This window comes from Lethenteron reissneri, chromosome 8 (genome assembly GCF_015708825.2).
Source record: "Lethenteron reissneri isolate LAM-NWPU_2019-01 chromosome 8, ASM1570882v1, whole genome shotgun sequence".
Classification (NCBI taxonomy): domain Eukaryota; kingdom Metazoa; phylum Chordata; class Hyperoartia; order Petromyzontiformes; family Petromyzontidae; genus Lethenteron; species Lethenteron reissneri.
The window spans coordinates 5,255,777-5,283,566 of NC_083786.1; the positions used below are offsets into that span (position 1 = coordinate 5,255,777).

At 54.7% G+C, this 27,790-nt stretch overlaps 3 protein-coding genes across 10 annotated transcripts; all 3 read right to left on the reverse strand.

Moving 5' to 3' along the window:
• Positions 1-901: 901 nt before the first annotated feature.
• LOC133360331 (WAS/WASL-interacting protein family member 3-like) lies at positions 902-11,182 on the reverse strand. 5 transcript variants are annotated; one of them, XM_061579000.1, is made up of 13 exons: positions 10,138-11,182; positions 9,462-9,555; positions 8,320-8,459; positions 7,411-8,061; positions 6,989-7,203; positions 6,203-6,333; positions 5,926-5,983; positions 5,312-5,360; positions 4,619-4,685; positions 3,407-3,463; positions 2,839-2,875; positions 1,983-2,040; positions 902-1,494 (listed from the first exon to the last, which is right to left on the reverse strand). In XM_061579000.1, exons 1-13 carry the CDS (start codon positions 10,196-10,198, stop codon positions 1,457-1,459), a joined length of 1,656 nt encoding a protein of 551 aa, XP_061434984.1. In that variant the 5' UTR covers positions 10,199-11,182; the 3' UTR covers positions 902-1,456. The 5 variants fall into 5 exon arrangements, 4 of the variants coding, with proteins under 4 accessions (XP_061434984.1, XP_061434973.1, XP_061435001.1 ...); XM_061578989.1 differs by having other exon boundaries at positions 8,320-8,462; XM_061579017.1 differs by lacking the exons at positions 9,462-9,555; positions 10,138-11,182 and adding an exon at positions 8,663-9,398 and having other exon boundaries at positions 903-1,494.
• Positions 11,183-11,442: 260 nt separating this feature from the next.
• On the reverse strand, positions 11,443-16,637 carry ZFPL1 (zinc finger protein like 1). 2 transcript variants are annotated; one of them, XM_061579200.1, is made up of 7 exons: positions 16,469-16,637; positions 15,213-15,324; positions 14,405-14,598; positions 13,817-13,904; positions 13,076-13,240; positions 12,647-12,788; positions 11,443-12,535 (listed from the first exon to the last, which is right to left on the reverse strand). In XM_061579200.1, the coding sequence occupies exons 1-7, from the start codon at positions 16,568-16,570 to the stop codon at positions 12,316-12,318; spliced, it is 1,023 nt and encodes a 340-aa protein (XP_061435184.1). In that variant the 5' UTR covers positions 16,571-16,637; the 3' UTR covers positions 11,443-12,315. The 2 variants fall into 2 exon arrangements, with proteins under 2 accessions (XP_061435184.1, XP_061435175.1); XM_061579191.1 differs by having other exon boundaries at positions 13,076-13,246.
• Positions 16,638-19,131: 2,494 nt separating this feature from the next.
• Positions 19,132-26,340, reverse strand: ZNF318 (zinc finger protein 318). 3 transcript variants are annotated; one of them, XM_061578888.1, is made up of 6 exons: positions 25,760-26,340; positions 25,067-25,136; positions 23,049-23,758; positions 21,747-21,852; positions 21,319-21,437; positions 19,132-20,773 (listed from the first exon to the last, which is right to left on the reverse strand). In XM_061578888.1, exons 1-6 carry the CDS (start codon positions 26,153-26,155, stop codon positions 19,586-19,588), a joined length of 2,589 nt encoding a protein of 862 aa, XP_061434872.1. In that variant the 5' UTR covers positions 26,156-26,340; the 3' UTR covers positions 19,132-19,585. The 3 variants fall into 3 exon arrangements, with proteins under 3 accessions (XP_061434872.1, XP_061434871.1, XP_061434864.1); XM_061578887.1 differs by having other exon boundaries at positions 25,067-25,139; XM_061578880.1 differs by having other exon boundaries at positions 25,067-25,145.
• Positions 26,341-27,790: the final 1,450 nt, after the last annotated feature.

Sequence of the window (27,790 nt, forward strand, 5' to 3'; positions counted from 1 at the left end):
ACGCCCGGCCGCCTTTATCTCCCCCGTGGTGATGTTTACACCACATCAGGTACTCATTTGAGGCTGAGTCGCACTCGAGGAGGCCCATGACCAGTTCAAATAGTCGTTACTGGTGCTGGCTGTGAGCGGGATCCGAACTTGAGTCGCAAGATATAGCGCAGCACGCTAACCGCTACACTACCGCTCCCCACACAGTACCATACACCACACAGCTGCTCACAAACATTATAACACTTTAATAATAGGTTTTTACCCTTTCCACTGGTACAAAACTGACACCTTTATACAAGGGATCATGTTTGCAATAGCCACAACACAAGCAGTCAAAATGCAAACAAAAAGAAACAACTCTGATAATGATTCGCAGCATCACCTCAATCGCCTCCTTCAAGAGACACTTAAAAACTCACCTCTACAATCATGCTTTTGAGCGACTCTGAGCTTGGCTCCGCGCCTCTGAGTTGCGGCCACTACGTCTGCAAATTTGCGCGCGTTACAAATTGTACTATTATTATTATAAGCACTGTCCTTGAAGTTGATTGGTCCACACCCGAGACAGCTTTTCTTAGAGCCTAGTCTCCATGATCCCTTGTATAAAGGTGTCAGTTTTGTACCAGTTGAATGGGTAAAAACCTATTACTGTATTTTGCCACTGCTAAGGGAGACCTCATAGTGTTATAACTCTTTATTTGCTTAGCACAAGTATAAGTTGCGGTTCATGAGTAATACACACAATTAACTTCAACGCCGTACGCAGGAGACCGACAGCCGTGCGAGAGTCGCAGCCTTCTGCACAGACAACCTCAGTCGAGGCACGCCTTGAGTATGTGACCATTCTCTTGGTTCTTTCGGTAAAGTCACGTAGAAGGGAAATAATAAAATAATAAAAATAAACCATAATAAAATAATCAAAATAAACCATAATCAAATAATATTATTTCCCTTCTACGTGACTTTACCGAAAGAACCAAGAAGATGAATCCCTGCAGTCACGAAAGCTTTAAATCGAAACTGTGACCATTATTTTCTGCAAACAGCATTTAATGTGCCAACTGTGGGCAATGGCAGCTGATCAGATCGCCACCTTTCCCACTCTAGACCAAACCCAGACATTTCTCAGTCAGCCTATAGGTCTTATCAAAACTGCGCAGCGTACTGTAATACTGTTCGGCACAATACCCATACCAGATCGCGGTACTAATCAGTTCCTGTAACTCGAACACAGACGCCAATTCCTGGACTGCCCGGGTCAAACCCAGGCCAGTGGCAACTTTGGCGCCAGCTCACGACGCTCTGCTCTTGCGGCGTTCATGAAATTCCTCGCAGAGGTCAGGGCCGGCTGGGTGATCTGCTGGCTCAACTCCAAAGTCTGCGTGAAATGCGCGGCTACTCCCCTCGTTAAAGTTTTTTCAATATTGTGGTGGCGGTGGCGACTCTGGCATCCGCAGCGCAGCACTCACACCGTGGCCAGCCTCAGCTGCTCCCCGCGTATGGCTGCAGGGCACAGGGGGGGGGGGGGTTCAGGAAAAGTGTTTAGGCAGGGGGCTTGGATAATGGCGACACAGGCAGCACAGGCACCATTACATGGACGAATTTGCTTCCCGTGACTTCGAGTGAGTTCTTGCTCAAATGGACATTGAGGCAGTGCTCATCTTCTGTTTACAGCTCTAATTCAGCGGTCGAAATTCCATGCTCGTATGGTGGGGGCAGGTATATCCATAGGACAACCACCGATGGCTTCCTCACAAAAGTAGAACTCATTTGATCAACTCTCGAGGGATGGAAGATGGGCTGAGTCAAACCCCAACTGGGATTTGCCACTTGTTCAAGTCCAGGCTCAAAACCTTCCTCTTTTTATCTGCCTATACGTTTTTCCCCCTCTCTATCCTTCGGTACAGCATCTAAAAATGCAGTCACAATATGAACCAAAATTGCAACCCACGACGTAGCTCAAGACACAGCATCCAGGCTCCAGAACTCACCATTTACGATTTCCTCTTTCATTAATTTCAGCTCCTTCTTGACTTCTTCCAAAATTTCCTTCAAAACATAAAGAGATGTGACAGCTGCGACCGGCAGTCTTGGGCCAGTGGCGCCACCAAGTCACTCGGCACCAACATCGGCCATGTGGCACCTCTACTCATTGCCGGCTTTTTTTGCGTAACTGCATTAAAAACGGAAAAACCTTATTACCATCTAGATTTGAAGCTTTCGTGACTGCAAGGATTCATACTCTTAGGTTTTTTCGGTAAAGTCACGTAGGTAAAAAATAAAAATGAAAAATAACTCTATTAAATCACGACGTTTCGGAGGCAACACAAGTCTCCGTCTTCAGGTGGGACCCACTTGATACAGTAAATTTGGCTGTGACGGTCCCACCTGAAGACAAAGACTTGTGTTGCCTCCGAAACGTCGTAATTTAATTCAGTTATTTTTCATTTTTATTTTTTACCTACGTGACTTTACCGAAAAAACCTAAGAGTACCTTATTACCAGTTTGCCGCATGTACAGGAATGTGCAGAGCAATAAACATCACAAGTTTTAGCGTCAAGCGAGAAACAAAAGGAGATGCCATGGTGTTAATGGTCAATCCAGCACCCATATCTGTCGGAGAGGGGGGGTCCTTGGCTGTAAACATCTGGCAGCTCACCGGCATTGGTTGAAATCGGGGAAGGAGGCGAATTGTCTGCTAAGTTATTTATTTCGTTCATAATATCCTATACAATGGCACTGGTGATAATTTTGTGTTAACATTAATTGACATATTTAACCGAGATGCAAGAAAATCCCCATGAAGACAGATGGCATCTCATTGTCCTGTGCGAGCCTCGGCCTACCAGCTTCAGCCTCTCCAGGTCAATGCCTTCTGCTCCCCTGCGCACACACGCGCACACACACACACAAACACGTTCACATGGATAAAAACGAGCGTGAGCAGCGATGCGACACTCGCGTACATGACGCAGACGTCGCAAACGGGTTTTGATTCCTTACCCGTACCCGGCCGCACCAGGGTTGCAATCGGGTACCCGTACCCGTACCCTACCCGATACCCGGCTACCCATACCCGGCTGGGTATCGGGTAGGGTACGGGTACGGGTACCCGATTGCGACCTCTGGGATGAAGCCATGTTGCAGGCGCGGGTGGGTTGATTCTAGGAACTTGAATTGTGAGAAGAGACAAGACGTTGGGAAATGAGTGACAAACAGTTACTCACCAGTGACTCACGGCCTACCCGTACCCGGCCGCACCAGGGTCACAAACGGGTACCCGTACCCGTACCCGGTCGGGTACGGGTAGCCGGGTATCGGGTAGGGTACGGGTATCGGGTACCCGGTTGCGACGCTCGTGTACACGACGCAAGCAAGAGACAGTCCCCGGGACTCACACGTGGCTGCACTCACCCTGCTGCATCCTGCTGCTGCCAGTGCAACCGCTCAAACCTCCGGGGTGACTCTCGCCTGCTCACGAAACCACACGACAGACAGTTGTTTTTTTTCGTTGAAATATTTCAACCTGGCTAATCCCTTGAGATGGAACATCTCGTTTGCAAGGGGTCCCAGGCAAAGGCAGAAAGAAGGCAAAGGCAGAGGAAAGACAGGAGCGCACGATGGCCAGAATTCCAGATAATGCAGATTTGAATTTACTCAAAACACGTATCTGCTTCTCTCTCTGAGAAGCATCCACCAAGATTTCATAATTCATCATCAGCAGCCATGATCGATCCAATGTGAGATGAAGGCCTGACCATGCCGCCACCATCACCTCTCTCACGAACCTGCAATGGAATGATCCATCCAGCACCTGCACGTGAACTGGTATCATTGCTCCATCTCCCCGGTGGAGGTCTCTCAGATGCGTTCCATTCCAAGGCTGCCACTCCTCATCGTCCCTTGTATGTATATTTAACTTTTTCGCACCGTACATAGCCAACCCTTCCAGCGGTGACATGTCCTGCTCAACCCCACTCACTTTTATAACAGTTGGGATGATGTCTCTAACCTGCGTATGTTCTCTAATTCATGTGCTCGTTGGTCTGTCTCTCGATGAAATTCCAAGCGTGCATCTCGGCACACCTTCCAATTTGTGTTCTGTATTTTTCATGAATAGCCGCAGCGCTTCTGATTCATACGTCACAGCAGATGGGGTGCATGCCGTTGAAACGCTTGCTTTTCGAGGCACATGGCTGCGTAACTTTTCACCATCAAGCTGGGCTTTTTAAAAGCGCCCTACTCTGCCCTCGTCCGCTGATTTGTTTCATCGGTTTGACGTCGGTCAACTGCACACACGGTGAGGCTGCTGTGGGAGGTGTCCTTCAGTGCCTGCGCCTGCACCACAATGTCACACCCACGCCAGCCCACGGCCGGGGTGACTCTGCGTTTGATGACGTCGCCAACATTGAGAGAGAAGAGGCGGTCACGCTTAAGAAACTCCAACAATGAATGGCGACTGTCCACTATTGCTAGGTTATTGTAAGAGCTTGGGGAAAATAAGACGGCGGGAGGAAATTACACAGTCGAGCAGTGCGAGGGGAGATGCAGAAACAGAGTTTCGAAGACATTCGGCAAACTCAGTACACTTGTGACAACGCAGCGATGTGGACACAGGAGAATTACCGGGAGACAATGGGAGACCAGCTTCCATTGACGGCGCCGGGTCTCTCCCATGGCTTCCTGGCACTGTCTGCCACGCGGAGGAGAGGAGAGGAGAGCAGCGTCACTCACAGAGCCCAAAAAAACGGGCAGCCGCACACACTAGCGCAGCAGCCAAGCGTGGTATTGCTCCTGTTAACCCGATAACGTTGCCACTCTGAACGCCCATCGTCTACAATCCACAAAATAATCCTCACCTCCATTGTAGAGGATATTATCAAAATGAATAAGGAGACAATTCGCCCCCTTTTCATATCTGTTTTTCACACATCCTATCAGCCACGCTGCCTTCAAGGAGTGAGTTATTTCAGCAGCATGTTTTCAACACAAGCAAACACTGGTCCGTTTTCAACATTCAGTGTCTCCTCAGCAGAACCATATCCTGGTGGACATTGCCAGGTGTTTATAGCCAGGGACCCTCTCCATTCGATACGGGTCCACGAATAAGAACGATACAGTTGCTCTCTAGAGATTCGCATGAATCAGAATGAATCTGCACTCGGGTTGAGAAATGAATGGCAGGCAGTGTTACAGTGCACAAGCAGCGTCAAGTGTAGCTCCCGTAAGAATGAGACTGGAGCGGAAATAAAGCAGCAGTGGTGAGCGGTGGCAGCGCCCCACCCAGACTTCAGAAGCCAAGCAAATGCAGACGCTCACTGGGGGTGCTGCTGCTCCTCACTGCGTCCCCCCCCTTCTTCTCTTCCTCCTGTACACCCCACACATCACCTCTGGTTAGCACGGTTGGCTACGTACGGTGCAAAAGAAGGTCAGCATGCATCACGTGACACCCCACAAGTCTAGTGACACACCACGTTACCTGCGTATCGATGGTTACATTTTAACGTGCTATTTTATAGAGGGATGGTGTGTTTTCTTGGTGTGGTCTGGGACTGTTGTTTTTCTGCCTTGCCCAAGCTGTTGTTGTAACTGGCTGACCCGCCCCTACTGAACATCTATTAAAAAAACAGCTTCATAGCTCATCGGATTCCATCGGATTCCTCCAGGATAAATACAGATTCTGATTCTAATCAAGTGACACCCACACAGCACGCGGCACCCCACACATCACGCGACGTACCACACATCACGTGACACACCACACATCACGTGACACACCCCACATTCGCACGGTCGGCTACGTACGGAGCGAAAGAAGTTCAACATACACCACACATAACGTGATACACTACGCATCATGTGACACACCGCACAGCACCACCCCTATACCTTCACTCTCACTGGTGTGTGCGCTAACAAGAGTAGCGATGTACCTTGGCAGCGTCTGTTTTGTCCTTGTCGACATCGACTTTCCCTTCAGCGATCCTCCGCCTACGCAGAATGTAGACCCCCGGCGCGATTTGTCACGTATCCAAGTGGGAGGGGGGGGGGAGATGATATCGAAAGGGCTTCACCAAGCCCAGTGGCTGGCGTGGTGAAGCATGGTGAAACAATAATTGCATCATCACGGGGCAACTGTTAATTGCGTGCGTAAGAGTTGTCCTTGCGGAGCTGCCCTGTGACGGGCGTGGCGGCACGTGCGGACCGTACCTGCGCGCCAGCAGGGCGCTCATCTCCTCCATGAGGCTGCCGCCCGCACCATCGACACCGGCGGTGCCGTTGAGACGCGCAGCTCCCTCCCCCCTCTCGCACTCGGGGCCACACTCGGGGCCGCACTCGCGCTGTCACAAGGGCAAAAGCGGCGCTGGAACGACTTCTCGAACTCCCCCTCCTAGCCATTAACTCAGCGGTCCCCAACCTGAGGGGGTGCAGGCTGTGGCATGGATACCATGCAGGAGAAATTTGGAACGCACGGGGAAAGTCAGCTCCACGTTGCTGTGACAAAAACACCAATATACAATATACAACATGAAACACATGCCTCACGGGCACTGCGTTGATTAGAGGCGAGGGCACGTGACCTTTGTGTGTGCTGTGGCCTTAGTAACCTAGGGGGCACCACTGGAATAAGAAGGTGAGAGCTAAGAGGGCAGGAGCCAAGAGTGTCCTGGGCCACCAACCGACAAAAGCAATAACAGAAATAAAGCAAAACAATTAACCAAATAGAAACCAGCGCAAAAACAACAAACTACTAATTCGTAAAAGAAGAAATAGAAAAAGTACAAAAAACGGTCAGTGAAATCCAGTTACAGAAACAGCGTGTTTTAGGATGATCGTCACGCCCGTGGGTAAACGCGCATGGACACGGGGAACAGAAGGGGCCCGGCCATAAGAGCGCCCTCGCCACCCCGTGCTGCCCCGTACCATCCCGTGCCAACCCGTGCCAACCCGTGCCAACCCGTGCCAACCCGTGTCGAGGGATTCGCTATCACTCACGTGCGGAGTCCTGCGGAGCTTGGCAGCCGAGAGGGCAGATGCGAGGCTGCAGAACGGAGTCGGGGAGAGGCCGGGGGAGGTGGGGGACGACACTCGCCATGGAGAGAGGCGCACGGGCGGTGGCGGCGGTGGGGGCGGGGGCGGCGGTGGGGGGGGCGGGGGGGGCGGGGGGGCCGCAGATTGCCCCCCCCCAGCGGGGGGCTCAGTCTCCTCAGCTGCACGACCGCAGACGGGGAGCAAATGAGTGGCGCAGAAAACAGAGTGGAGTGCAATGTGACACTCTCACTTCGCAGGAGCAACATCGTCTCTGGGAAATTCCGTCTGAGTCTGGTGTCTGTGCGAGTCTGCTGTCCGTGTGCATTTGTCCCATTTTTCCCGGCGTGGACGCAGATGTTTCCCTGGTTTCGCGATCGGATGCTCACCGCAATCGGACGACGCCTCGGAGTCGACGGAGAAGGAGCTCGCAAGCCGTGGGTGGCGGATGCGAGCGTGGGCCGGGCGCTCCAGCCTCGCCGGCTCCGCTCCGTTCAGCTCCAGCTGTGAGCTCGCCGGGAGGTCATCGCGCAGGCCATCACTCCCCACGTCTTCCTCCTCTCTCCTCTCCTGCTGCTGCTGCACCGGCCTACGCCCTGCGCCGTTTGCGGTGCGTGCCATGAGTGGGCTGAAGGGCACAGCGACGGGCCCAAAGGGCCGGAAGCCTCGGGCCCTCAGGAGCGGTGAGCTCACCACGATGGGGGGGGAAGCTGGGGGCGGGGGGGTTTGAGAGGAGACGGCGGTGCGGGCCAGAATATGGGGGGCCCCTCCAACCGGCGTGGGTGAGGGAGAGCTCTGGGACCTGACCCATGGTCGGGGACCTCCGCAAGGCCTCACGGGGTGAAAGGCCGAGCCCAGAGACGTGGCGAACTTGGAGGCCGAGTGGCGCAGTGGGGGGTCCGGGGGGCCTGCGGGGCTGCAGGACGCGGCCCCGACGGAAGAAGGCGAGGGGGGTCCCCCGTTGAGGGGAGCTGAGCCACAGGGGATGATCTCTGACAGGGGGGAGCTCAGGGGGAGCTCTGTGGTGGGAGCTCTCGCCGCTGTTTACGAGAGAAACCGAAAACATTAATAATAGTGCAGCATGCCGCCCTCATTCCGTGCTATTCGTAATGCGAAAAACACCGCTTACTTTTCCGCTATCAGATGACAAACACGGTCTGCGACTCATTAAAATAACGTCCTACTCTAAATGCCAACGTGTAACATTAGACACAATATTCCGCGGACATCGCTGCTCATGGCCCCGTCGCACAAAGCGCAATCGCGAGTTAGCAGGGCTGGGCACGACGGGCGCTTACATGTCGACGTCTCCGCGCACCGCTCCCCCGACCTGGCGCCGTCCGGTAGCGACCCCGTCCCTGCCTCCCCTCCCGTAATCTGCTGCTTCCTCAAATTCTCCTTTCTCCCTGTGTCTCCATGCCTCGCTTGCTCGGGCCATCTGCTGCACGGGAAAGAGTTCAACAGCCACGGCGCAAAGGCTGTGATCACGAACGTCAACCGAACACGAAATCTTCACCCCGACTAAAACACCACCACCGGCCATGCGACACCGGGGCTCACGTTAGGGCTGGCACTCTGGTTACAGCTTAAGGGGAGTAAGGGTTAGGGTTGGGGCACACCACCCACGCTGCCACCACTCACTTTACAAACGGCTTCATGAGGATGGCCGAGTCTGAAGAGCAGCGCTCAATTCGCGGAGCTCAGCGCCACTCACGCCGTCTCCTCCGACTGCGACGCGCGCTCTCACCAGCGCTCGGTTATTTATAACCACAGACCTCACGACATGACACGGGCTCCACACAGATCACGACAGGGGCTCCCACACGGCGAGACTAATCTGGGACCGGGATGCAGACCGATTCAACAACACCGATTTAAGTGTGCGGCTTAAAAGAAAGTTTCCATTAGACGTCGCCGGGTGGCTTTGCGTGTTCAAAATGGCCCTATCAGGCCTCCGAGCCAGCAACCAACAAGATCCTGGGTTCAAATCCAGGTCTTGGTCACTCATAATGAATTGGGCTCGTTGAATTAAGCGAAGCGACCTGATGCGTGAACTCATGCACATGTGGCTTAATAGATATTACTTCGCATTATATTTGGTTTTAATTTTACTCCTTTAAAGATTTAGGTTTATTTATCCCTACGTACAGAGCGAGATAAGTTTAACATACATAGGTGTCACAAACAGGGAGGAGTGGTGGCAGAGTGGTTAGCGCACTGCACTAGAAACCCTGCAACCCGAGTTGATTCACGAACGCAGCCAACATCAGTGGAGAGATTTCTGAACCGGTGGGAACCCTCACTCAAAAGTGCACATCACTGCACAATCTCACACCTCTCCCTCACTACAAACTCTCTACGACTGTTCACCACAGCACAGGGTCCCACTCTTGAGGTCCTACCCACAGGGGCCCCCCACCCTCGGGGTCCCGCGCGTCACCTGCTGTCCCCAGGAGGAGTGCCCCCCCCTTGCGAGTCCCGGGCAGCGACGCAGCCCCGCGTGGTGGATGAGCCGCTCCGCGTCAGTGTGGGACCTGCGTGGTCACGGGGCCCTCGTCAAGTACCGCGCCACCTTGCCCACACCACCGCAACGTAACCACAACTCGCAACACAATCGCAACAAGCACGCATCTCGTCCGATAGGGCACCGGCCGCTTCGTTTACTCCCTGTGCCCGGTTCAAGCCTGGGGCTCATTTGGTTGACCAGGTCTCGAAAGAGCAGGACCAAGGTCTCATTGGTAAGAGAAACTCGGGTCACCCACAACACAAACGCATTCATGTAAACGCAATGAAGAAAATCGAAATCGGAGAAAAAACAACTGCGTTACAGAAGAAATCTTAAGCATGAATCACATACAAGGCAAAATTAAGTCAAAATTGAATGTAATTGCCTAAAAGGAAACTTCGCTCAAATTATTTTAAAAAACTGAAGAGTAGAATGAGACCTCACAAAATGGAGAACGAGGGAAAACCGTGACCCCTCAATCACAACACACTCGTCTCGCCGCAGTAGCACTCGTACGACACGGAAACCGCACGAACATCGAAACCCCCGTGGACAGGAACGCAGTGGCGGTGCGGTGGTAAAAGCACAGGGTGGAAAGTGGGAAACTCACTCATGAGCACGATGTCGGTCCTGCTGATCTTGCGCACTGGGAGCTGCTGAGCCATGGGCATTGCTCTCGCCAAGTGGGGCCGCAGTGGACGAATCGGTGGTGACGGCAATTCCGCTGTGACAGACGATGGCTCCGTGCCGGCGCGGTCAGCGACACGCAGCTGTCAAACGTCGCGCGACGTTGTTGAGCAGGAGGCGGCAGCAGCACGCGGGCGTCGGGTTACGGATATGTTTTTATGTTTTTGTGTTTTCGTGTTTTTGGCCGGGAGGGCTTTATAGGCGGCGCTACGCTGGGCGGGATGCACGACGAGCTTATTTAAGACGCGTCGCCAAAAATAGCAACGTCAGCTGCCACGGCGTGGGTTCACGCATACGTTCACTCACACGTTGACTCGTAGAACACACGTCACGTCGTGGTACACAGTTGAACTTGCAGAGACATAAAAACGATCTAAAGGAAAGAATAAAATGTACGCGGATGCTGACCGCACAAGCGCAGAACAGACGCTGCCATTGGCGCACTCCTCTGGACTCCAGGGATCGAGTCGGGCAGGTGCGGCGGTATGCTCGAAGAGACAGGACCCCCGAGTCGAGCGCCAGACAAGGACCCCCGTGTCTGGCATCGAGCGACTGGGCACGCATCCAGCACCGTGCAGCTGATGGTCTCCCAGGAGGGTTTTACACATCATAGCCCGGGACGCGTGGAATCTGGAGTGCGCCGGGTTCATGGAGCCAGAAAATACGCAGTCGACGCGATTCCCAAGGTGCAGCGGGGAAAGCGAGGGGCCGTCCTGACCTCCTACGAGCTCAGCCGAGGCCTGATGCCTTGGGCCAATGCCTCACTCAACTCTATGGAGAAACCCTCGGCGATGCCGTCACCTGGAGTGGCACACAAAGGCCTTAGAGGCAGAACATCTGAACGCGGTGCTCTCCAAGCCTCCACAGGAAGTTACTGATGGAGCTAAGTTGAAGCAAGATGCATCATCCACCAGAATTGTCTTGATAGAAAATCAGCGATGGCAATGAGCGATTGTGGTCTTATCTCAATATTTGTATTGAAATCGGTGTGAATATTATCACTGCTGGCCCGACGGTAGAGCGAGCGCGCGTGCAATTGGAAGGTCGTGAGTTCGAATCCTGTTTGGGGGTCGTCTCGGCCCATCATCTCTACCTCTGGAGTAAAAAAAAAATTCATCACGTGGGGAAGTCAACGGTGTTGCTCCGTTTGCTTTCGAGGACCTGGGCAGCGTAGCAGTTATGAGCAGCGCGCACACAGCCGCAGAAACACAAACCACGGACACGAGGACACCGGTAACCCAAGGTTTATTCTCCGGTTAAGGACAAAGTCAACAAAGCCAAACTACTGAGCGGGAACCCATAGATCCCATAACATGAGATTCATGTGCACCCTGCATCTCCCCAACCCCATGCCAGGAGCTGCCTGCATGGCCACGATACCTATGAACACACAGACATTTCTTTACTTTATTAACAGACTCATATCCCCCCCGCTGAATGAGATCAGTTACTTGTGTCACTCCGACATTACTGCTGGTCCGAGAATTAGTCCGGGATTCGTGTCCGCGTATTCGCCAAAGCAGTACAAATGGAAACACCGTAGTCGATCGATCAGCAGGTCGCATGTGCAGGGATAAAGTGTGGGCACACCCACCTCTTCCAACACACACGTCTGTTCAGCGTGGAAGAGTAGGCCAAATACCATCTAGAGATCCGTCTGGCGGAGGCCACTGCCACCAGCCGCGGTTGCAGGGCTGCACCTTTATCGCCAATGCCTTGTCGTTAAGAGGCCCCGTGAGGCGTCGCCGCGAGGGAGAGGCCTGTGCGGTCACTCACCCTGGTCCCGGTGGAAACAGCGCAGCCTCGAGGGGGGACCAGCAGGGGCGACCCGGCCACTAACGAGGGCCCTAGGACCCCTCCCCCCCTCTACGACAGTCTCGCAAGATGCAGCAGCAGCAGCAGTCTCGCAAGACAGGAAAGCGACACCCAGGGTACAAATCAACTTTAGCGCTCCGGCAATCAACTGAAACGTCAGCCGAACCGATCTCTCGTTTAGTTTCTGGAATGTGGGGGTGACGACGCGACGAGTCTCCCCATGTTGTGTCGCCACCGGCGTGGCGCTGAATTCCGCGTGGACCACCCGGCCCCGCCGCCTCCGCCCTCACCACAACCTCCTCGGCTGCTGCACCCGGATGTGGGGGTTGGCCAGGGGGTCGAGCAGGGGGTCGCTGTCGGCCGCCCCCCGGCCCAGCTGGCTCATGACCAGCAGTAGCGTGAGGAATGCCAGCAGCCCCAGCACCAGCAGCACAACTCGGCGCTGCCTCCGGGCACCGGCCACCAGAGACGCGTCCTTCCTGCGCGACTGCGGGGCCGACCGTGACCTGAATGCGTGCGGAGAAACAACGCACCGTCGCCAATTGGCAAGCGCCCAGATGCCAAACCGAGGCGACAGCCCGACAGCACGCGAAGGTGGCGATGCAAAGCACGCTCACCGGAACCAGCGGGCGAGCCACTGCAGCGCCGGGCGTCGCCGGTACTTGTCTTCGTCCGTGTCGACGTGGATGCTCGTGGATTGAAAGGGCTCCCGGGCGGTCGCGTCGTACACCTTCCTCTGCGCCGATGCCACCGGGCTCGCTGGAGGCAAACGGAGGTGAAGCAGGAGAGGAAGACGCGAGCTTAAGCCTTAAACCATGATGCCTTTCGTGGCGAATGCAGAGGCGCACACATACACAGAATTCTCTGCGTCTGGTGGCAAAATATAAACGCAGTGATTTGGAGAGCAACACTGGTTGGGCTGTGTGATGTGGTGAACATACTCTGGTGATGTAATGATGTAAGTTGTGTGGCGATATGAGTGACGTGATGTGATATGGTGCATGATGTGAGTGATATGATCTGAATGATGTGATGATGTACACCACCTGTGTGTTCGTCCCCAGGGCTGTAAGCGATGGCTGGTGCTGGGTCACCCCCGGTTCCACTCAGGGGTCCTCCATCTCCCACTCCCCGGGCCCCCACCGTGACCCCCCTACCCCCAGCCCCATCCTCAGGCTCTCCGCGCTGCTCCTGCATCGCTCTCGTTCCATCTGATGCTTTCACAGAATGCACGGCACAAACGGTTTACTCACAAGCTTCGTTATCATTATGCCACTCAGTTACCCAGAAACATTACGAGTCTCAAAGACACTTTTTCAGGAAGTTCCTGAAATATTTTGCAGTAGGGGCCAATGTTTCCACGTGTTATCCCAATTGAGTAAACTGCGGGTAATTTTTCACCATTGGGATTTTTGGCCAATACCAATTCCACTATGTGTTTATTTTTAATCATGGGATTGTTATTGGATTGCTTTGTTTATGCATGTCCTGCCGTTACCAAGTTTCTGTAACCGAGTCCCCATCCAAAATGAGCAATTATTGCCCAACGTATAAAAACCTAAATTATTGGAGAAAACAGATGCAGAATGGGGAGAGAACATACAAACTCCACATTGGGATGAGCCAGAGTTGGAATCGAATTCAGGCGCTTCTTGTTGTGAGGCACGAGTGTTCCGACTGCGCCACCGCCCTGCCGCCCAATGCTACAATTCACAATCGCTTCATGGAGAAGGCAAACGGGCGCAGGGCGATCAGATGTCCCCTCACAGACGCAGGACGAGCGTTACCGTGAAACGAGGACGATGCCGGTGGCCAGTCCTGGTAGTCGGTGACGTCGAGCTGGGCTTCTTTCGAGGTGGCCTCCGGTTCCTCGATCTGGTTGCAAGAGAGAGACTTGAGCAGCACACAGCGAGCATTTGCACTCACACCACCCTCACCATACTCACACCACACTCGTACCACACTCGTGCCACACTCGCATTCAAATCATACTTACACCATACTCATACCACAGACACCACAACAACAAAAGACAAAGATCCCCCATATAGCCTCAACATACTTTTGGGGCAAGTGCCGTTAACGAGCACCTATGAAGGCCGGCACGGTACCCGTGGGGGTGGGTGGCCAGCACCACGCCCGACTGCCTTTGTTTCTCTAGTGGCGATGTTTACACACCGCACCAGGTACTCATTTAAGTCTGAGTCGACCTAGGGGAGGCCCAGGACCGGTTCAAATAATCATCACTGGTGTTGGCCGTGCGCGGAAATCGAACCTGGCTCGCAGGGTTCGTAGCACAGTGCGTTAACCCACTACACCACCACGCCCTCCTCACAAACGCACTCGCACCACACTCATACCACGCTCCCCCTTACCACAGAGAGGCCCAGACCCGCTCGGGCCCAGTTTACGGAGCTGAGCTGAGCGCGGAGGGCCGTGGCGACGGGCCCCGCCAGGTTGGGCGACGGGAAGATGGGGGCCTTACAGCTGGGACAGCAGTACCCGGCAGGCGCCGTGTTGGGGGGCAGCTGTGCCGCCATGGTGTTCAGGCATGCCCAGTGAAACACATCTGCAACACACACGCCCGAGGCTCAACTGTGCGGCAAACAGGAGGCCCGGTGAGCTCCCGAGACGAATAATCCATTGGGAAATCTCACAGTTGAGCAGTGCAGCCCTTTGTATCGGCAATGGCCTATGGAAGCGGAGAGGGGCCATCCATAAATGACGTCACATGATTTTGGACGATTTTTGACCTCCCCCCTCAAACATGACGCCACAAAGCTCTGCCCCCCCCAAACCATATTTCCATTTAGAAAATAAACATGCTTCAAATCGCTTTAAACTATTGTCATTGTAGTGCGTATTTAATGTGGTGCTGCACTCTAATGTTGTAGGAGAAAACATTTATGAAAATGTCTATTTAATTAATTCATTTAAAGTTGCGCCTTTTGATGTGACGTCACATATCTCAACCCGTTACACATCGTCACAAATGTCCGTCCCCCCACCCCTAGGTGCGTGACGTCATTTATGGCCGGCCACCATATCACATGTAACAACCGTGGCGATGCCTTCTTCAAGTCACGTACACAGACAGAGACGCGCATCGATCGAGCTGTGGCGAATTCCAGGTTCACCGGTGCAGCTATGTCGAGGGCTCTCTGCGTGCGGACCAACACTCACCGTAGCACATGAGACGCACGGTGTCTCCGCCGGCGAGCGCCGTGCTGCACAGTGGGCAGTCCGGGCTGTAGTCGCTGTCCTGCAGCCATTGCAGGTAGGACTGCACGATGCACTGCGGAGACACAGAGAGAGAGACACAGAGAGAGAGACACAGACACACACAGAGAGAGAGACACACAGAGAGAGAGACACACAGAGAGAGAGAGAGACACAGAGAGAGAGAGAGACACACAGAGAGAGAAACACAGAGAGAGAGAGACAGAGAGAGAGAGAGACAGAACCAGAGACACAGAGAGAGAGACACACACACAGAGCGCAGAGACACAGAGAGAGAGAGAGACACACACAGAGAGAGACACAGAGCGCAGAGAGACACACAGAGAGAGACACAGAGCGCAGAGACACAGAGAGAGAGAGAGAGAGACAAAACCAGAGACACAGAGAGAGAGACACACAGAGAGAGAGACACAGAGCGCAGAGAGACACACAGAGAGAGAGAGAGAGAGACACACACAGAGCGCAGAGACACAGAGAGAGAGACAGAACCAGAGACACAGAGAGAGAGACAGAACCAGAGACACAGAGACACACAGAGAGAGAGAGATAGAACCAGAGACACAGAGAGACGTAGAAACAGAGACAGTTAAAAAAAGGAACAGGTAAAAAGAGACTCACAAAGAGGCTGAGGCACTGGGACCGCTCGGCGGAGGTGACACAGGCGAAGAGCTCGACTGGTTACCCCGCCCGCTGTATGCTGATCTGAGTAGTCAATTACCCGACCGGTCACAGACGCGGGGACTGCTCTGCTCAATGCCCCTGTTGTATCATTTGACTGAAGACTCCACTGCTCGCCAGTGCCCACCCAACACGACGCTCGCCAACGCTCCCCCCACCACCATCCCTCGCCTCACTCTTCTATACGGACCCGTGGAGGATGACGATGAGGACGATGGGGACGATGGGGACGATGGGCTGCGTCAACACTCCGCGCCTCACCCCTAACCCAGGGGGATTGGGGAGATGATTGCCACCTTGTCCACCAGGACAGGTCTGTCAATGAGGCCGCGTCTGTTCGAGCGGCGCCGTCACCTGCGACAGAGTTCAGCCCCCGCCAGCACGGAGATGCCAGTTCCGGGACATCTCGGCACCAAAACAACGACGGTCAAATCCGGGCAGGTGGCAACCTTCGCCTCACGCTCCCTCGCCTCGAGTCGCTCGCCTCTCGTCCCTCGCAGCGACCCCGTGCCACGCCTCACCTTGCCGTGGGACGCCGCCAGGCAGTGCTCGCAGACATTGACGCGGTGCTCGAAGCAGAAGAGGTTCGTGACGCGCCGCTTCGGGCATTTGCAGAGCCCCATGCCGCTCGACCCTCCACTTCCGGCTGCCACGTCTTCCTGGTGTGACGCGCTTCCGGCGCGTGACGTCGCGCCGACCCTCCACGTGGTCTCGGTGGCGCGCGTGCCGCCACCGACACGCCCACTCGGTGCAGGTGACGCCCACTCACTCATTCACTCACTCATTCACTCACCAACACTCACTCATCCACTCACTCATTCACTCATTCACTCACTCATTCATCCACTCACTCATCACTCACTCATTCACTCACTCATTCACTCACTCATTCACTCACTCATTCACTCACTCATTCACTCACTCATTCACTCACTCATTCACTCACTCATTCACTCACTCACTCATTCACTCACTCATCCACTCACCACACTGCAGGTCACGGCCACTCATTCATCCACTCACCTCACTGCAGGTCACCACCACCACTCACTCATTCACTCACCACTCACTCATCCACTCACCACACTGCAGGTCACCGCCACTTACTCATCCACTCACCACACTGCAGGTCACCACCACTCACCCATCCACTCACCACACTGCAGGTCACCACCACTCACTCATCCACTCACTCATCCACTCACCCCACTGAATGTCCTCTCACTTTTCCTTCTGCTTCTTCCCTGGCTCAGCTCCGCTTTGAAATTCCCTCCCATCGTTTATTCCCCAAACTTTTTTCACAATAACCTTGATCAATAATCTTGATTTAAAGCTTTCGTGACTGCAGGAATCCATACTCTTTGGTTCTTTCGGTAAAGTCACGTAGGTATGAAATAAAATAGATCACGACGTTTCGGGCACAACACAAGCGTCCGTCATCAGATGGGAAAGCATGGTCTGCTGCTGATGCTGACTGTTTTAAAAGGTTTGAAATTGGTGTATCCCAAGGGTCATAAAGAAGTGGCTGGGTCGAGATTTGGGGGCCTTTAAAAAAATCTCAGATCTTCAGATTGTTTCTGTACTAAAGCTACTTATGTACCAAATTTCAGCTTTCTACCTAGTCGGGAAGTACCCTAGAGGGTTTTGAGACATACATCCTTATTTACATACAGATTAAGGTCTTTATATAGAACAATGTTCTTGTTTGGACAAGGCGTGCATCCATGATGTTGTGTAGATGTAGATGTACCGATGCCGGAAACAGCGTGCTTATAATTACAAGCCTACGGGCTGCACAGAAGTCTAGCAGCCTGCTTCCGTTATTATTTAACTTATCTGGCCCATGCCTTCCGATCACTCCAACCCAGCTGTCTGCGTCATGACTCACCCAGGCATTAAAGTCACCTAACAGGACTGACTCTATCCCAAGGGGCCAGAAGGTTATAGAAGGCAGCTGACTCATCGCCCTTGTCTGCATCCCTCCACTGATGTTCATCTTCGGTGGGGGTGTAAGCAACCACCACCACGATTCCTCGCCGCTTGTTGATGGGGAGGCGAGCCCACAATAGCCTGGGACTTACAGCTTAAAAAGGAACACCCCTTCATACATGACATGGGCGTCAATGTCGGGACAATCCGGAGTGTAACGGTGAAGAAGCCGAGATCGTTGTGTACCGAGGTTGGGCGCAATGCGAGGTGGATCCATTTGGTTGGTGATGTGGCCCAACGGGTGGAGCGAGTGGCAGCTCGCAAGTGGAAGGTCGGAAGTTTATATCCAGCCCATACGAGCTGGGCAATCACGAACTCCAGCGGCAGTACAGCACCAGTGGCTGTCTGGCTTTAGTGGCAGTACAGCACCAGTGGCCGTCTGGCTTTAGCGGCAGTACAGCACCACTGGCTGTCTGGCTTTAGCGGCAGTACAGCACCAGTGGCTGTCTGGCTTTAGTGGCAGTACAGCACCACTGGCTGTCTGGCTTTAGCGGCAGTACAGCACCAGTGGCTGTCTGGCTTTAGTGGCAGTACAGCACCAGTGGCTGTCTAGCTTTAGCGGCAGTACAGCACCAGTGGCTGTCTGGCTTTAGTGGCAGTACAGCACCAGTGGCTGTCTAGCTTTAGCGGCAGTACAGCACCAGTGGCTGTCTGGCTTTAGCGGCAGGACAGCACCAGTGGCTGTCTGGCTTTAGCGGCAGTACAGCACCAGTGGCTGTCTAGCTTTAGCGGCAGTACAGCACCAGTGGCTGTCTGGCTTTAGCGGCAGTACAGCACCAGTGGCTGTCTGGCTTTAGCGGCAGGACAGCACCAGTGGCTGTCTGGCTTTAGCGGCAGTACAGCACCACTGGCTGTCTGGCTTTAGCGGCAGTACAGCACCACTCGCTGTCTGGCTTTAGCGGCAGTACAGCACCAGTGGCTGTCTGGCTTTAGCGGCAGTACAGCACCAGTGGCTGTCTGGCTTTAGTGGCAGTACAGCACCAGTGGGTGATGAGCTGGTTCAGGGTTGGTGAGGCACCGCTACTAAAATTCCTGCCCCTCCACCCCATTGCACCGCACTGCCTGATCATCTACCGCTCGCTTCTTGTTTACAAGGATCCAGTGTCGCCTCATGAACGCCAGTTAATCTCGCGACATTACAAAAAAAACACAAATTTCTAAACTTTGAACGTTTAATATTTTACAAAACATAAACATGTCATACATTGCACTCCCACCGTGAAAAAACTGAAGGGGGGAGGAGCCGAGAGGAAAAACTCAAACACAGGAACAGCAACCCCACCCTATGGTCTGGGCCATCGTGGCCAGGTCAGCCTTGTAAAAGAGTCTGTTCAGGTTCTTAGTTGGTAAGATAATTAACTCTCCGACTCAGACAGAGGAAACCCAGACCGATTACATTCTACGCAGGCCCATTGGTGTGCACCGTCCCATACGCCTTCAAAAGTTGACGCAACAACATCCTCCACTGTCGTGTGAAGTGAGACGAGTTCCGATCGGCTGGGCCGCGCGCCGCCCTGGTCACACGGCCCTCCGATTCGCACCTCCGATTATCGTCGTTGTATGTACGGTGGGAAAGAAGCTCAGCAAACGTACATACATGCCCCTCAGCCATGAGGCACATGTATGTACGGCTGGGGTACGAGGGACCCTCAGAGCACAGGAGTCGCAGTGATGGTGTTGGCGCCGTCCGTGGAGGTCAGGGAAGGTGGCCACTCTGGGGCCGCCGGCCCGCGAGCACCGACCAACGGGAAGGGAGAACCCGTGGTGTCTCTACCCAGGCCTCCACCTTCCCTCTCCGTAGAGGACGAAGCAGACAGTTTTCTTCCCGCCTCGCCCCCAGGGTTGCTGTAGAAAATGCTGTACAAGTCCTTGGCGTTGGCCGTTGCCAAGCAGCCCTTGGGTCTCTTCGTGGAGTGGGGCTGGTGGGTGTCGGTGTACGCACCGGAGGCGATGACTGGGGGTGGCTTCACAGGGATGGCCAGCACCGTGTGCACCTCCAGCTGGGTGCCCGGCGCCGATTCCTCCTCCTGCTGCCGCGCTGCAGAACTCCCAGCCTGGTCGCTTGCGGGTGCAATCTCCAACACCGTCTTCAGGTGCTCTCTTACAGGGCTCTTTGCCACGGCAACCGGCTGAGCCTCGGAAGCCTGATTGGCACCTACGGGAGGCGCCGTTAGCTCTTTATTCCCACCTTCCTTTATGACGGGCAGGGGTTTCCCTGCGCCCTTTGAGCCAATCGAAATGAACTTGTCTAGAGAAGCCGGTTTGTTCAAGGAAGGGGGGGCGACAGGGCCTTTGCGAGCGCTTACTAGAGCCATGGAAAAGTTGGGCCTGATCTTGGCCTGGGTGGGGGTGACACAGGGACCCAAGGAGGGTGTCCACTGGGCCACAGGCGCCACCAAGGTCTTCCCCGAGAGCTTAATGGAAATCGTCTTGCCGGACGGCCTGCTGTCTGCGGCCTCCTTGGCGTGGCTGGGCTCTGCCATGGCGCCGCCGTTCTCCTCCTTCCGGTCTCTGGCGGCCCCGATTTGGTCGTCCCCGCTCGGCATCACGCCCTCGGCCTTGTCCCGTGGCGTGGTGCGGTCGTTCTCGGCCCTCAGCGAGATCTTTATGGGAGCTTTGGGGCCCAGTTCCACGCCCTCCACGCAGTTTTCGTCCAGCTCGGCAAGCTTGCTCTTTTCCTCCTCCTCCATTTTCATCAGCTTCGCCTTGTTCTCCTCGGAGATCCTCCGTACCGCCTCCATGCGGTACCGCCGCTCGGTCTCCACCACCACTGCCTGTTTGGTCTTCCAGCCCATTATGCGCCGTGGCTCGTACACCCGGTTGTCCTTCACCATTTTCTGCCAAGGGCAAATGGTGGCACATTGTCCATAATAAAGTTTTTTGTGGGTTAAATCGCGTGAATATAAAGGTGTCGTTAAACCCGCCACCACCCGATACAGCCAACTATAAGGAGTGGCACATTGTAGGAGCCTCTTCTCCTCCGTTACCCAATGTGTCCCAGACATTCCACGTCGAAGCCAATGCTATACTACGTGACGCCTTTATGGGCGGCATAGCGATGCAGTCATAACACTGGGGCCTCACAGCAGGAAGCCCTAGGTTCGATTCCCGACTTGGGCACCTTTCTGTGTAGCGTATGTAAGTTTCTCCAAGTTCTCCAGTTCACTCCATTGTAAAACACACCCATTCACTATGTCACTATGCAATATTACCTGCATATCAGTCAATTGGAAGTACAACAAAGCGACATCAACCCCTCCAGTGAAAAACCTGGTGGCTTTCCTGGGTAAATAAGCAGAATACAAATTCAGATTGGACACAAACAGGGCTTACGAATGACCGTGAGACGGAGGCGCTGCCGTATGGAGCAACGAGTGGATACCTGGTAGTTGTTGTTGTGCTTCGAAGACATCACATGCTCCTTGGCAAAAGCTTGGTCCACACAAAACTCTGCGCAGAGCTGGCAGTAATACCCCAAAATGGGCATCATAAACTCCGACCCTGCGCACGCGTGCACGGAGTTACGCACCATCACCATCACAGCACTTCTGCAAGGTACACCGGAATCACGCCAAACCCGCAGAGTGACATGGCTCCTCACGTGCGCCGGAAACGGCTCCGGTTGGGTCTCGGCACCGGTGCAGGGGACCGTGTCTAAGCGTGGGCAGGCGAGCCGTGCGGCAGGCGAGTCCCATGCGGCGCAGGCGTACGGGGTGGTATGGGTGACTCGTGTGATGGTGTTTGGGTGACGCAGGTGAGCGTGTCACGGTGACTATGAAATGGTGGCGGTGAGCAAGATGCTAGGCTCACCTTTAGCTTGTGACCTGCTCTTCAGCCGAGATGGTTCCTTCTGTTGCTGCAACCAATCCAACTGCTGCTGCTGAAAGACCCATGGGTGATGATCGGGGTCTAGAGTCTGGAGGGGGGGCGGCAACGGCAGCATTACTCAGCTCACTCGCGGCATCGGCACTGGCGCATCTCAGGCTCCCGGGGGCGGGCACGGGAGCCGTGCTGCTCCAAGCAAAGTTGGGCCCCGCCGGGGTAACCGCAGCCATCGCTAGCGCTATCACGGCGCCCTCATGCTGCATCCCGCGGTTGTGCCGCGTTGCGTACGGTCACGATGTCTAAACGTTGCAAATCACCGCAATGGAATTGTGAATGCGTTTTAGACACGCTTGGCCATGAGCGCGACATCCGCGTGGAACATCTGCATTTACAAACTTCCAACGCTGTGGAATGTGGTTTCATGTGAGAATATTGGAACTCTGATGTTCAGAGCCGAATCAGTAACCGCAGACATGGACTGCACGGTGTGAGCAGAGAAATCTCACGAAAGTCAGAGTGAATTCCTGCTGCTGAAATGACCATTCGTGTAAATTCCACATTACCACGGTGGGTCAATCTCTCTCCATAGGACAACCACTAATGTCGCCCCCAGTAATACAAATACGTGCATCTGTACTGCTCTGTAATGTGAAGAAATGTCTCGGAACACGTGGTTTTTTTTTCACCATGGGATCCCCGAAATGGCAACTTGTGCTGGCAGACTGATGAGCCAGCATCAGTCTGCCAGCAGGGGCGATGATTGCCAGCTTATTCCAAGTAGGATTTTTGCATTTTGTTTTTCAAATTAAGCAAATTTGGATCCGTACTAAAAGAAATCAAGATTCAAATCAAGATAGAAAGAAGGGACATTGCAAACTGGAGATCGCCGATTCGATTCCATCTCTCAGCACGGCAGCTTAAACAATGAAGGCGAGTGTCCGAAATCTCCCCCCTCTCCTCAACCTGCTGTGACCACTCATCAGCAGGTTTAACGGAAACACCGCAGTCAGTGGATTGGCAGGTCGTGTGTGGCGTGATACAGTATGGGTGTTGCCTACCGCTTCCAACACATCTGGTCAACGTGGAAGAACAGACCAAATACCCTCTCTCTAGAGCGGCTCTGCAGAGCTCCCTCTAGTGGGGGCCCTTCCGCCAGCAGCGGCGCAAGCGAGCGATTGCAGGGCTGCACCTTTACCTTTCACCAGCTGCAGAATGTGGAGAGGAATTGGGTGGAGTTTCCGTCAGGTAAAACAACCCCAGCTTGAACCGCGTCCCGCACCCCCCTACCTGGCGATGCTTCCTGCTGTGCAGATGCTGCAGGAACTGCGACAGGGAGTCAAAGGTGACGCTGCAGTTCTCGCACCAGTGCTCCCCAGCATCGTAGCACGTGTTGAGGGCGCAAGGCAGGGCCGACATCTCCTGCCGCTCCAAGGACGACATCTCCTGCCGCTCCACGGACGACATCTCCTGCCGCTCCACGGACGACATCTCCTGCCGCTCCACGGACGACATATCCTGCCGCTCCACGGACGACATCTCCTGCCGCTCCACGGACGACATCTCCTGCCGCTCCACGGACGACATCTCCTGCCGCTCCACGGACGACATCTCCTGCCGCTCCACGGACGACATCTCCTGCCGCTCCACGGACGACATCTCCTGCCGCTCCACGGACGACATCTCCTGCCGCTCCACGACCGGCTTCTCCTGCCGCTCCACGGACGACTTCTGCTGCCGCTCCACGGCCGATATCTCCTGCCGCTCCACGGCCGGCTTGTGGTGCCGCTCCACGGCCGGCTTCCGCTGGCGCTCCACGGACCGCTTCTGCACTTGATATGCGGCACCCCTGAGCTTCACGCCCTTCTTTGGGAACGTGTTCATCTCGGCCGCCAGCTTCTTCATCTTGTACGCCACCACATCCTGCAGCTGGTTGAGCTCCAGCTGCTGCGGGATATCGTGGTTATCCTTCGCCCTGCTACAGTCCCGCAGCAGCTTGACTGTGAAAAGACAAAGATCCTCTGAGTAGACCGCACGTGCCATTCCGGGTATATCGCCATTGGCGAACACCCACGAAGGCCAACGTGGTGCTCGATGGGAGGGGTTTGGTGGCCGATACTGCACCCGACCATCTTTAGGTCCCCAGTACTGTGGTTTACACACCGCACTAAATACTCATTTAAGGTTAAGTTAACCTAGGAGAGGCCCAGGGCTGGTTCAGATATTCGTAACTGTTATTGGCCATGAGCAAGAATCGAAGCAGTATTGCTGCATTCGTAGTGCAGCACGCTAACCACTGCGCTATCGTGAACCACACAAAGATGTCCCAATACAGCCTTAACAGACTGTTGGGGCAAGTGCTGTTAGCGCGCACCTATGAAGGCCACACATACACACAACCAAATATACAGGCACACGCGAAGAGGCTATGTGTGTCCTCTAGCAGGGATTGGTTTATATGCAACAGGTGCAATCTAAGTGAGAAAACCTAATGTGCCACACGCCGCGGCCTTAACCCCATCAAACAGAAGCCCCATGTTACCAGCCCTCGGCCACTGCTTCCCTCATCCCCCGAGCCCCCACCCTGTACTTTGCCATTCATGCCCCAAAGCATGGGGCCAAATTCAAGTGGATGCGAGAGGTGACTGGGGGTAGCGCAGAGGTCGCAAACGAGTTTTGATTCCTTACCCGTACCCGGCCGCACCAGGGTCACAAACGGGTACCCGTACCCGTACCCGGCCGGGTACGGGTAGGGTACGGGTATCAGGGACCCGATTGCGACCTCTGGGATGAAGCCATGTTGCAGGCGCGGGTGGGTTGATTCTAGGAACTTGAATTGTGAGAAGAGACAAGACGTTGGGAAATGAGTGACAAACAGTTACTCACCAGTGACTCACGGTCTACCCGTACCCGGCCGCACCATGGTCGCAAACGAGTACCCGTACCCGGCCGGGTACGGGTAGCCGGGTATCGGGTAGGGTACGGGTATCAGGTACCCGGTTGCGACCTCTGGGGTAGCGTAGTGGTGACACTCGCGCCTCGCAGCAAGAATTGCCCCGGTTCAATTTCCAACTCGGGCACATTACTTTGTGGCGTTTGTATGTTCTCCACCAGTTCTGCATGGGTTTCCCCCTCGTTCTAGCTAAAAACCAAACACAATCGGGTAATGGCCAAACATCCCAATATTACCTGCAATTTGCTGAAAGTAGGATTACACACAGCAGTAACATTGTCCCCCCTCCTGCAAAAGCGTGGCAGTAGCTCTCCTTGGTGAGCAAGCGGAATTGTGATCCCGATACTGTGGGTACCTTGCTGACTCTGGAGCTTGTTCCACTCCCTCTGCAAGTTATTGAGGTGCATCTCGTCCTCGTCCTTGTCCTGCTGCCCCTTGGTCAGCACCACACACACACGACGCACGCCGTTTAACATCCACGAACATTACACGACATGCACAAAAAAAATATCCCAAAACTTGTAAAAATATGAATATGTTCTTGTTTTAAACGCAGTTGCTGAGCACAGACCTCAAGGCCTAGTGGCCACCACCAAACAGCACAATCAAAGTCGCAATATGAGTGAAACAGGTTTCTTGAATAAGAGCTTGGGGAAAAGAGACGACGATGAAGGAAGGAGTGGAGTAGTGCGAGGGATGAAGCAGAAAGAGAATTGAGGTGACCTGCAGTGTGGTGAGTGGGCGAGTGAGTGCTTGTGAAGTTGAGTCCTGCAGTGTGGTGAGTGTTGTGTTGTTGTGTCCTGCAGTGTGGTGAGTGGTTGTATTGTTCTGCTGTGTGGCGAGTGGTTTTTTTGTGTCTGCTGTGTGGTGAATGGGTGAGTGAGAGGGTGGATAAGTGGGTGAGTGGTTGTGTTGTACAGTCGGAGAGACCCAGATTGCCAATTGGAGTAGCCAGTGTTCGATGACCATGTACCGACCCATGGTGTACGGACTGCGGTGTGTGGACTGCGGCGTACGGGCCACGTGCCAGTCGTGCGCGTCCACTCACTGTAGCCGGGTCAGAGGGTGGGGTGGCCCTGAAGCTGGCCTCCGACACGTGCGCACCCTTTGAACCAGGCTTGGCCTTCGTCCTGCAAAACGCCATCGACTTCTCCGCCTTGTTGTCCACCGTCTCGATGACGAGCAGGTTGGGCCTTGCCACTGATTTCGGTAGACCAGCCAACACTCGGGACGGTGCGGTGGTGGCCGTCGGGGTCGCCGGAGCGGCCGGGGAGAGCGAACGGGCGGCCAGCTCCCGTGCAGGGAGTTGGTACGGGGGCCAGGCCGAAGCAGGGCTTTGCTGTCCGTACGGGGTCGGCGGCTGCTGCGCCACTATAGTAGCCGTGCTGCTGCCCGTGGCGCTGGGAAGCGCCGTACTCAGGCGTTTTGATTGGTTGGGATGCATGGGGATGCGGGGCACCCTCCACCGCCTCCTCCGCCCGCTTGCGCTTCACGTCCCTCCTCGAGCCCGGGCCACTCGAGTCCAGCGATGGCTCCACGTGGCTCCTGCTCACGTCGGACGAGGGTGGCTGATTCTTCACAGCTAGGACCAACTCGTCCACTAGGTCCGTTTCTTTCTTGTGGCCGATGGCCTTGAGGATGTTGGCCAGCCTGGCGTAGTCTTCTGGTGGCCGTTGGAGGGGGTCCGTTGTTTCCAGGTGGGGGGCTCGCACGCCTCCCTCGTCGTGTTTGTCATCCCCGTACAGAAACGTCTCCCGATCCTCAGCATTCCAAAACGCCTGCAGGGAGGAGACCCCGTGGAAGTCGCCGGGTCCGCGCTCCCCCGTGCCCTCCCTCTCCGCGGGCGCTGCGTCTCGCCATGAAACCGCGTCATCCTTAAACCACGAGCGGTCTTCGTAGTGACGACGCACATCGTCGTGCCATGTCGCGCCGACCTTCCACTCCTGAGAAGCACAAGGCAACATGATTCACGAGCAGCCACGTGGCAGATTCTCACGAGATCGATAGCGGCCAGGAAACAGCAGTACAGCAAATGGATTCTGAAGCCATCTGCTCAGACGCCCTAGGCTCGATTTCAGCCATGTCTATTCAGGTCGGCAACCCGAAAAGTATTTTAGCACTCGGCAAAACACAATCAGCATACCTATCACTGTGGCTACCAGTTGCGCGCCTACTCCATCTCACAGCTATCAGGAAGACATTCAGTGAGGGATCAATTCCCGCACACACTTCTGTACTCGCCGCTGCTCGCTCGCTGCGAGATGTACTCATGGTCACGTGGCTCAGCTCGAGCTTGAGCCAATCAGTTTCCTCCTCCAAAGACGAGTTGGGCGAGTGGCTCAGCCACTGCTCTTACACAGCTCACGAAATTCCTGAGCGTGGCCAAGACCGTGCTCAGAGCCGGTTCGAGTCAAGCAGCGTGGGCTCTGAGCCAGCTCACTTGAGCCAGAGGAGCCAAGCCCGAACCGAGCCGTGACTGAGAATAAGGTACTCGGGTACCACGACGCACCTGCGGAGTGCCCGTGTCGGGCTCCATGCGCCGCTTCAGGATAGATTTCTTGGGGAGCGCGGGCGCCTCCTCAGGGCAGTGCAGCGCGTATCCGCTCTCCGGCGAAACGGCGCGCGGCCGGCTCGCCCTGCTCGCCTCCACCTCCCACGCTGGCAGCCGCTCCTCGTGGGGAAGGTGCTGCTCCTGTTGATCCTTCCAAACTCGTGGCGAGTCCAGCTGCCGCTCATTGCAGTCCAGCAGGAAACTCTCATGCTCCCTGGATTATATCGACAACACCCACAACAACAGCGGCAGCACGAAGAATGTCCCTACGAGTAACAGACGCGGAGATCGCTACTGCAGGGCGGTGGTGCAGTGGAAACGCTCATGTCCAACTACAAGAAGTCCCTGAGTTCAATTCCCAACTCGGATGCCTTTCTGTGTGGAGTTCGTATGTTTTTCGCAATGATGAACAATTACACCACAATTCACATTATTGGAAAACACATTGCCACCATCGCCCCCAATGCGATAACTTGGCAGGATCCTCATTGTACGAGTCTTGAGAATCAGCAAGGCTGTTCTGAGTAA

What these genes read in the sequence shown, in the direction of transcription:
- LOC133360331 (XM_061578989.1), bottom strand. Translation starts at nt 10,198, where the DNA reads ATGCCCATGGCTCAGCAGCTCCCAGTGCGCAAGATCAGCAGGACCGAC. An exon ending in GACCGACATCGTGCTCATGA is followed by an intron (nt 9,556 to 10,137) that starts GTGAGTTTCCCA and finishes GTGACCACGCAG; the next exon opens with GTCCCACACTGACGCGGAGC. An exon ending in GAAAGAGGAAATCGTAAATG is followed by an intron (nt 1,495 to 1,982) that starts GTGAGTTCTGGA and finishes TGTGCCCTGCAG; the next exon opens with CCATACGCGGGGAGCAGCTG.
- ZFPL1 (XM_061579191.1), bottom strand. Translation starts at nt 16,570, where the DNA reads ATGGGGCTCTGCAAATGCCCGAAGCGGCGCGTCACGAACCTCTTCTGC. An exon ending in GGCATCGTCCTCGTTTCACG is followed by an intron (nt 13,247 to 13,816) that starts GTAACGCTCGTC and finishes ATTCTGTGAAAG; the next exon opens with CATCAGATGGAACGAGAGCG. An exon ending in CCCTGGGGACGAACACACAG is followed by an intron (nt 12,789 to 13,075) that starts GTGGTGTACATC and finishes GTTTGCCTCCAG; the next exon opens with CGAGCCCGGTGGCATCGGCG.
- ZNF318 (XM_061578880.1), bottom strand. Translation starts at nt 26,155, where the DNA reads ATGCATCCCAACCAATCAAAACGCCTGAGTACGGCGCTTCCCAGCGCC. An exon ending in CAAGCTCCAGAGTCAGCAAG is followed by an intron (nt 23,759 to 25,066) that starts GTACCCACAGTA and finishes GTCTTTTCACAG; the next exon opens with TCAAGCTGCTGCGGGACTGT. An exon ending in AGCACAACAACAACTACCAG is followed by an intron (nt 20,774 to 21,318) that starts GTATCCACTCGT and finishes TGCCCTTGGCAG; the next exon opens with AAAATGGTGAAGGACAACCG.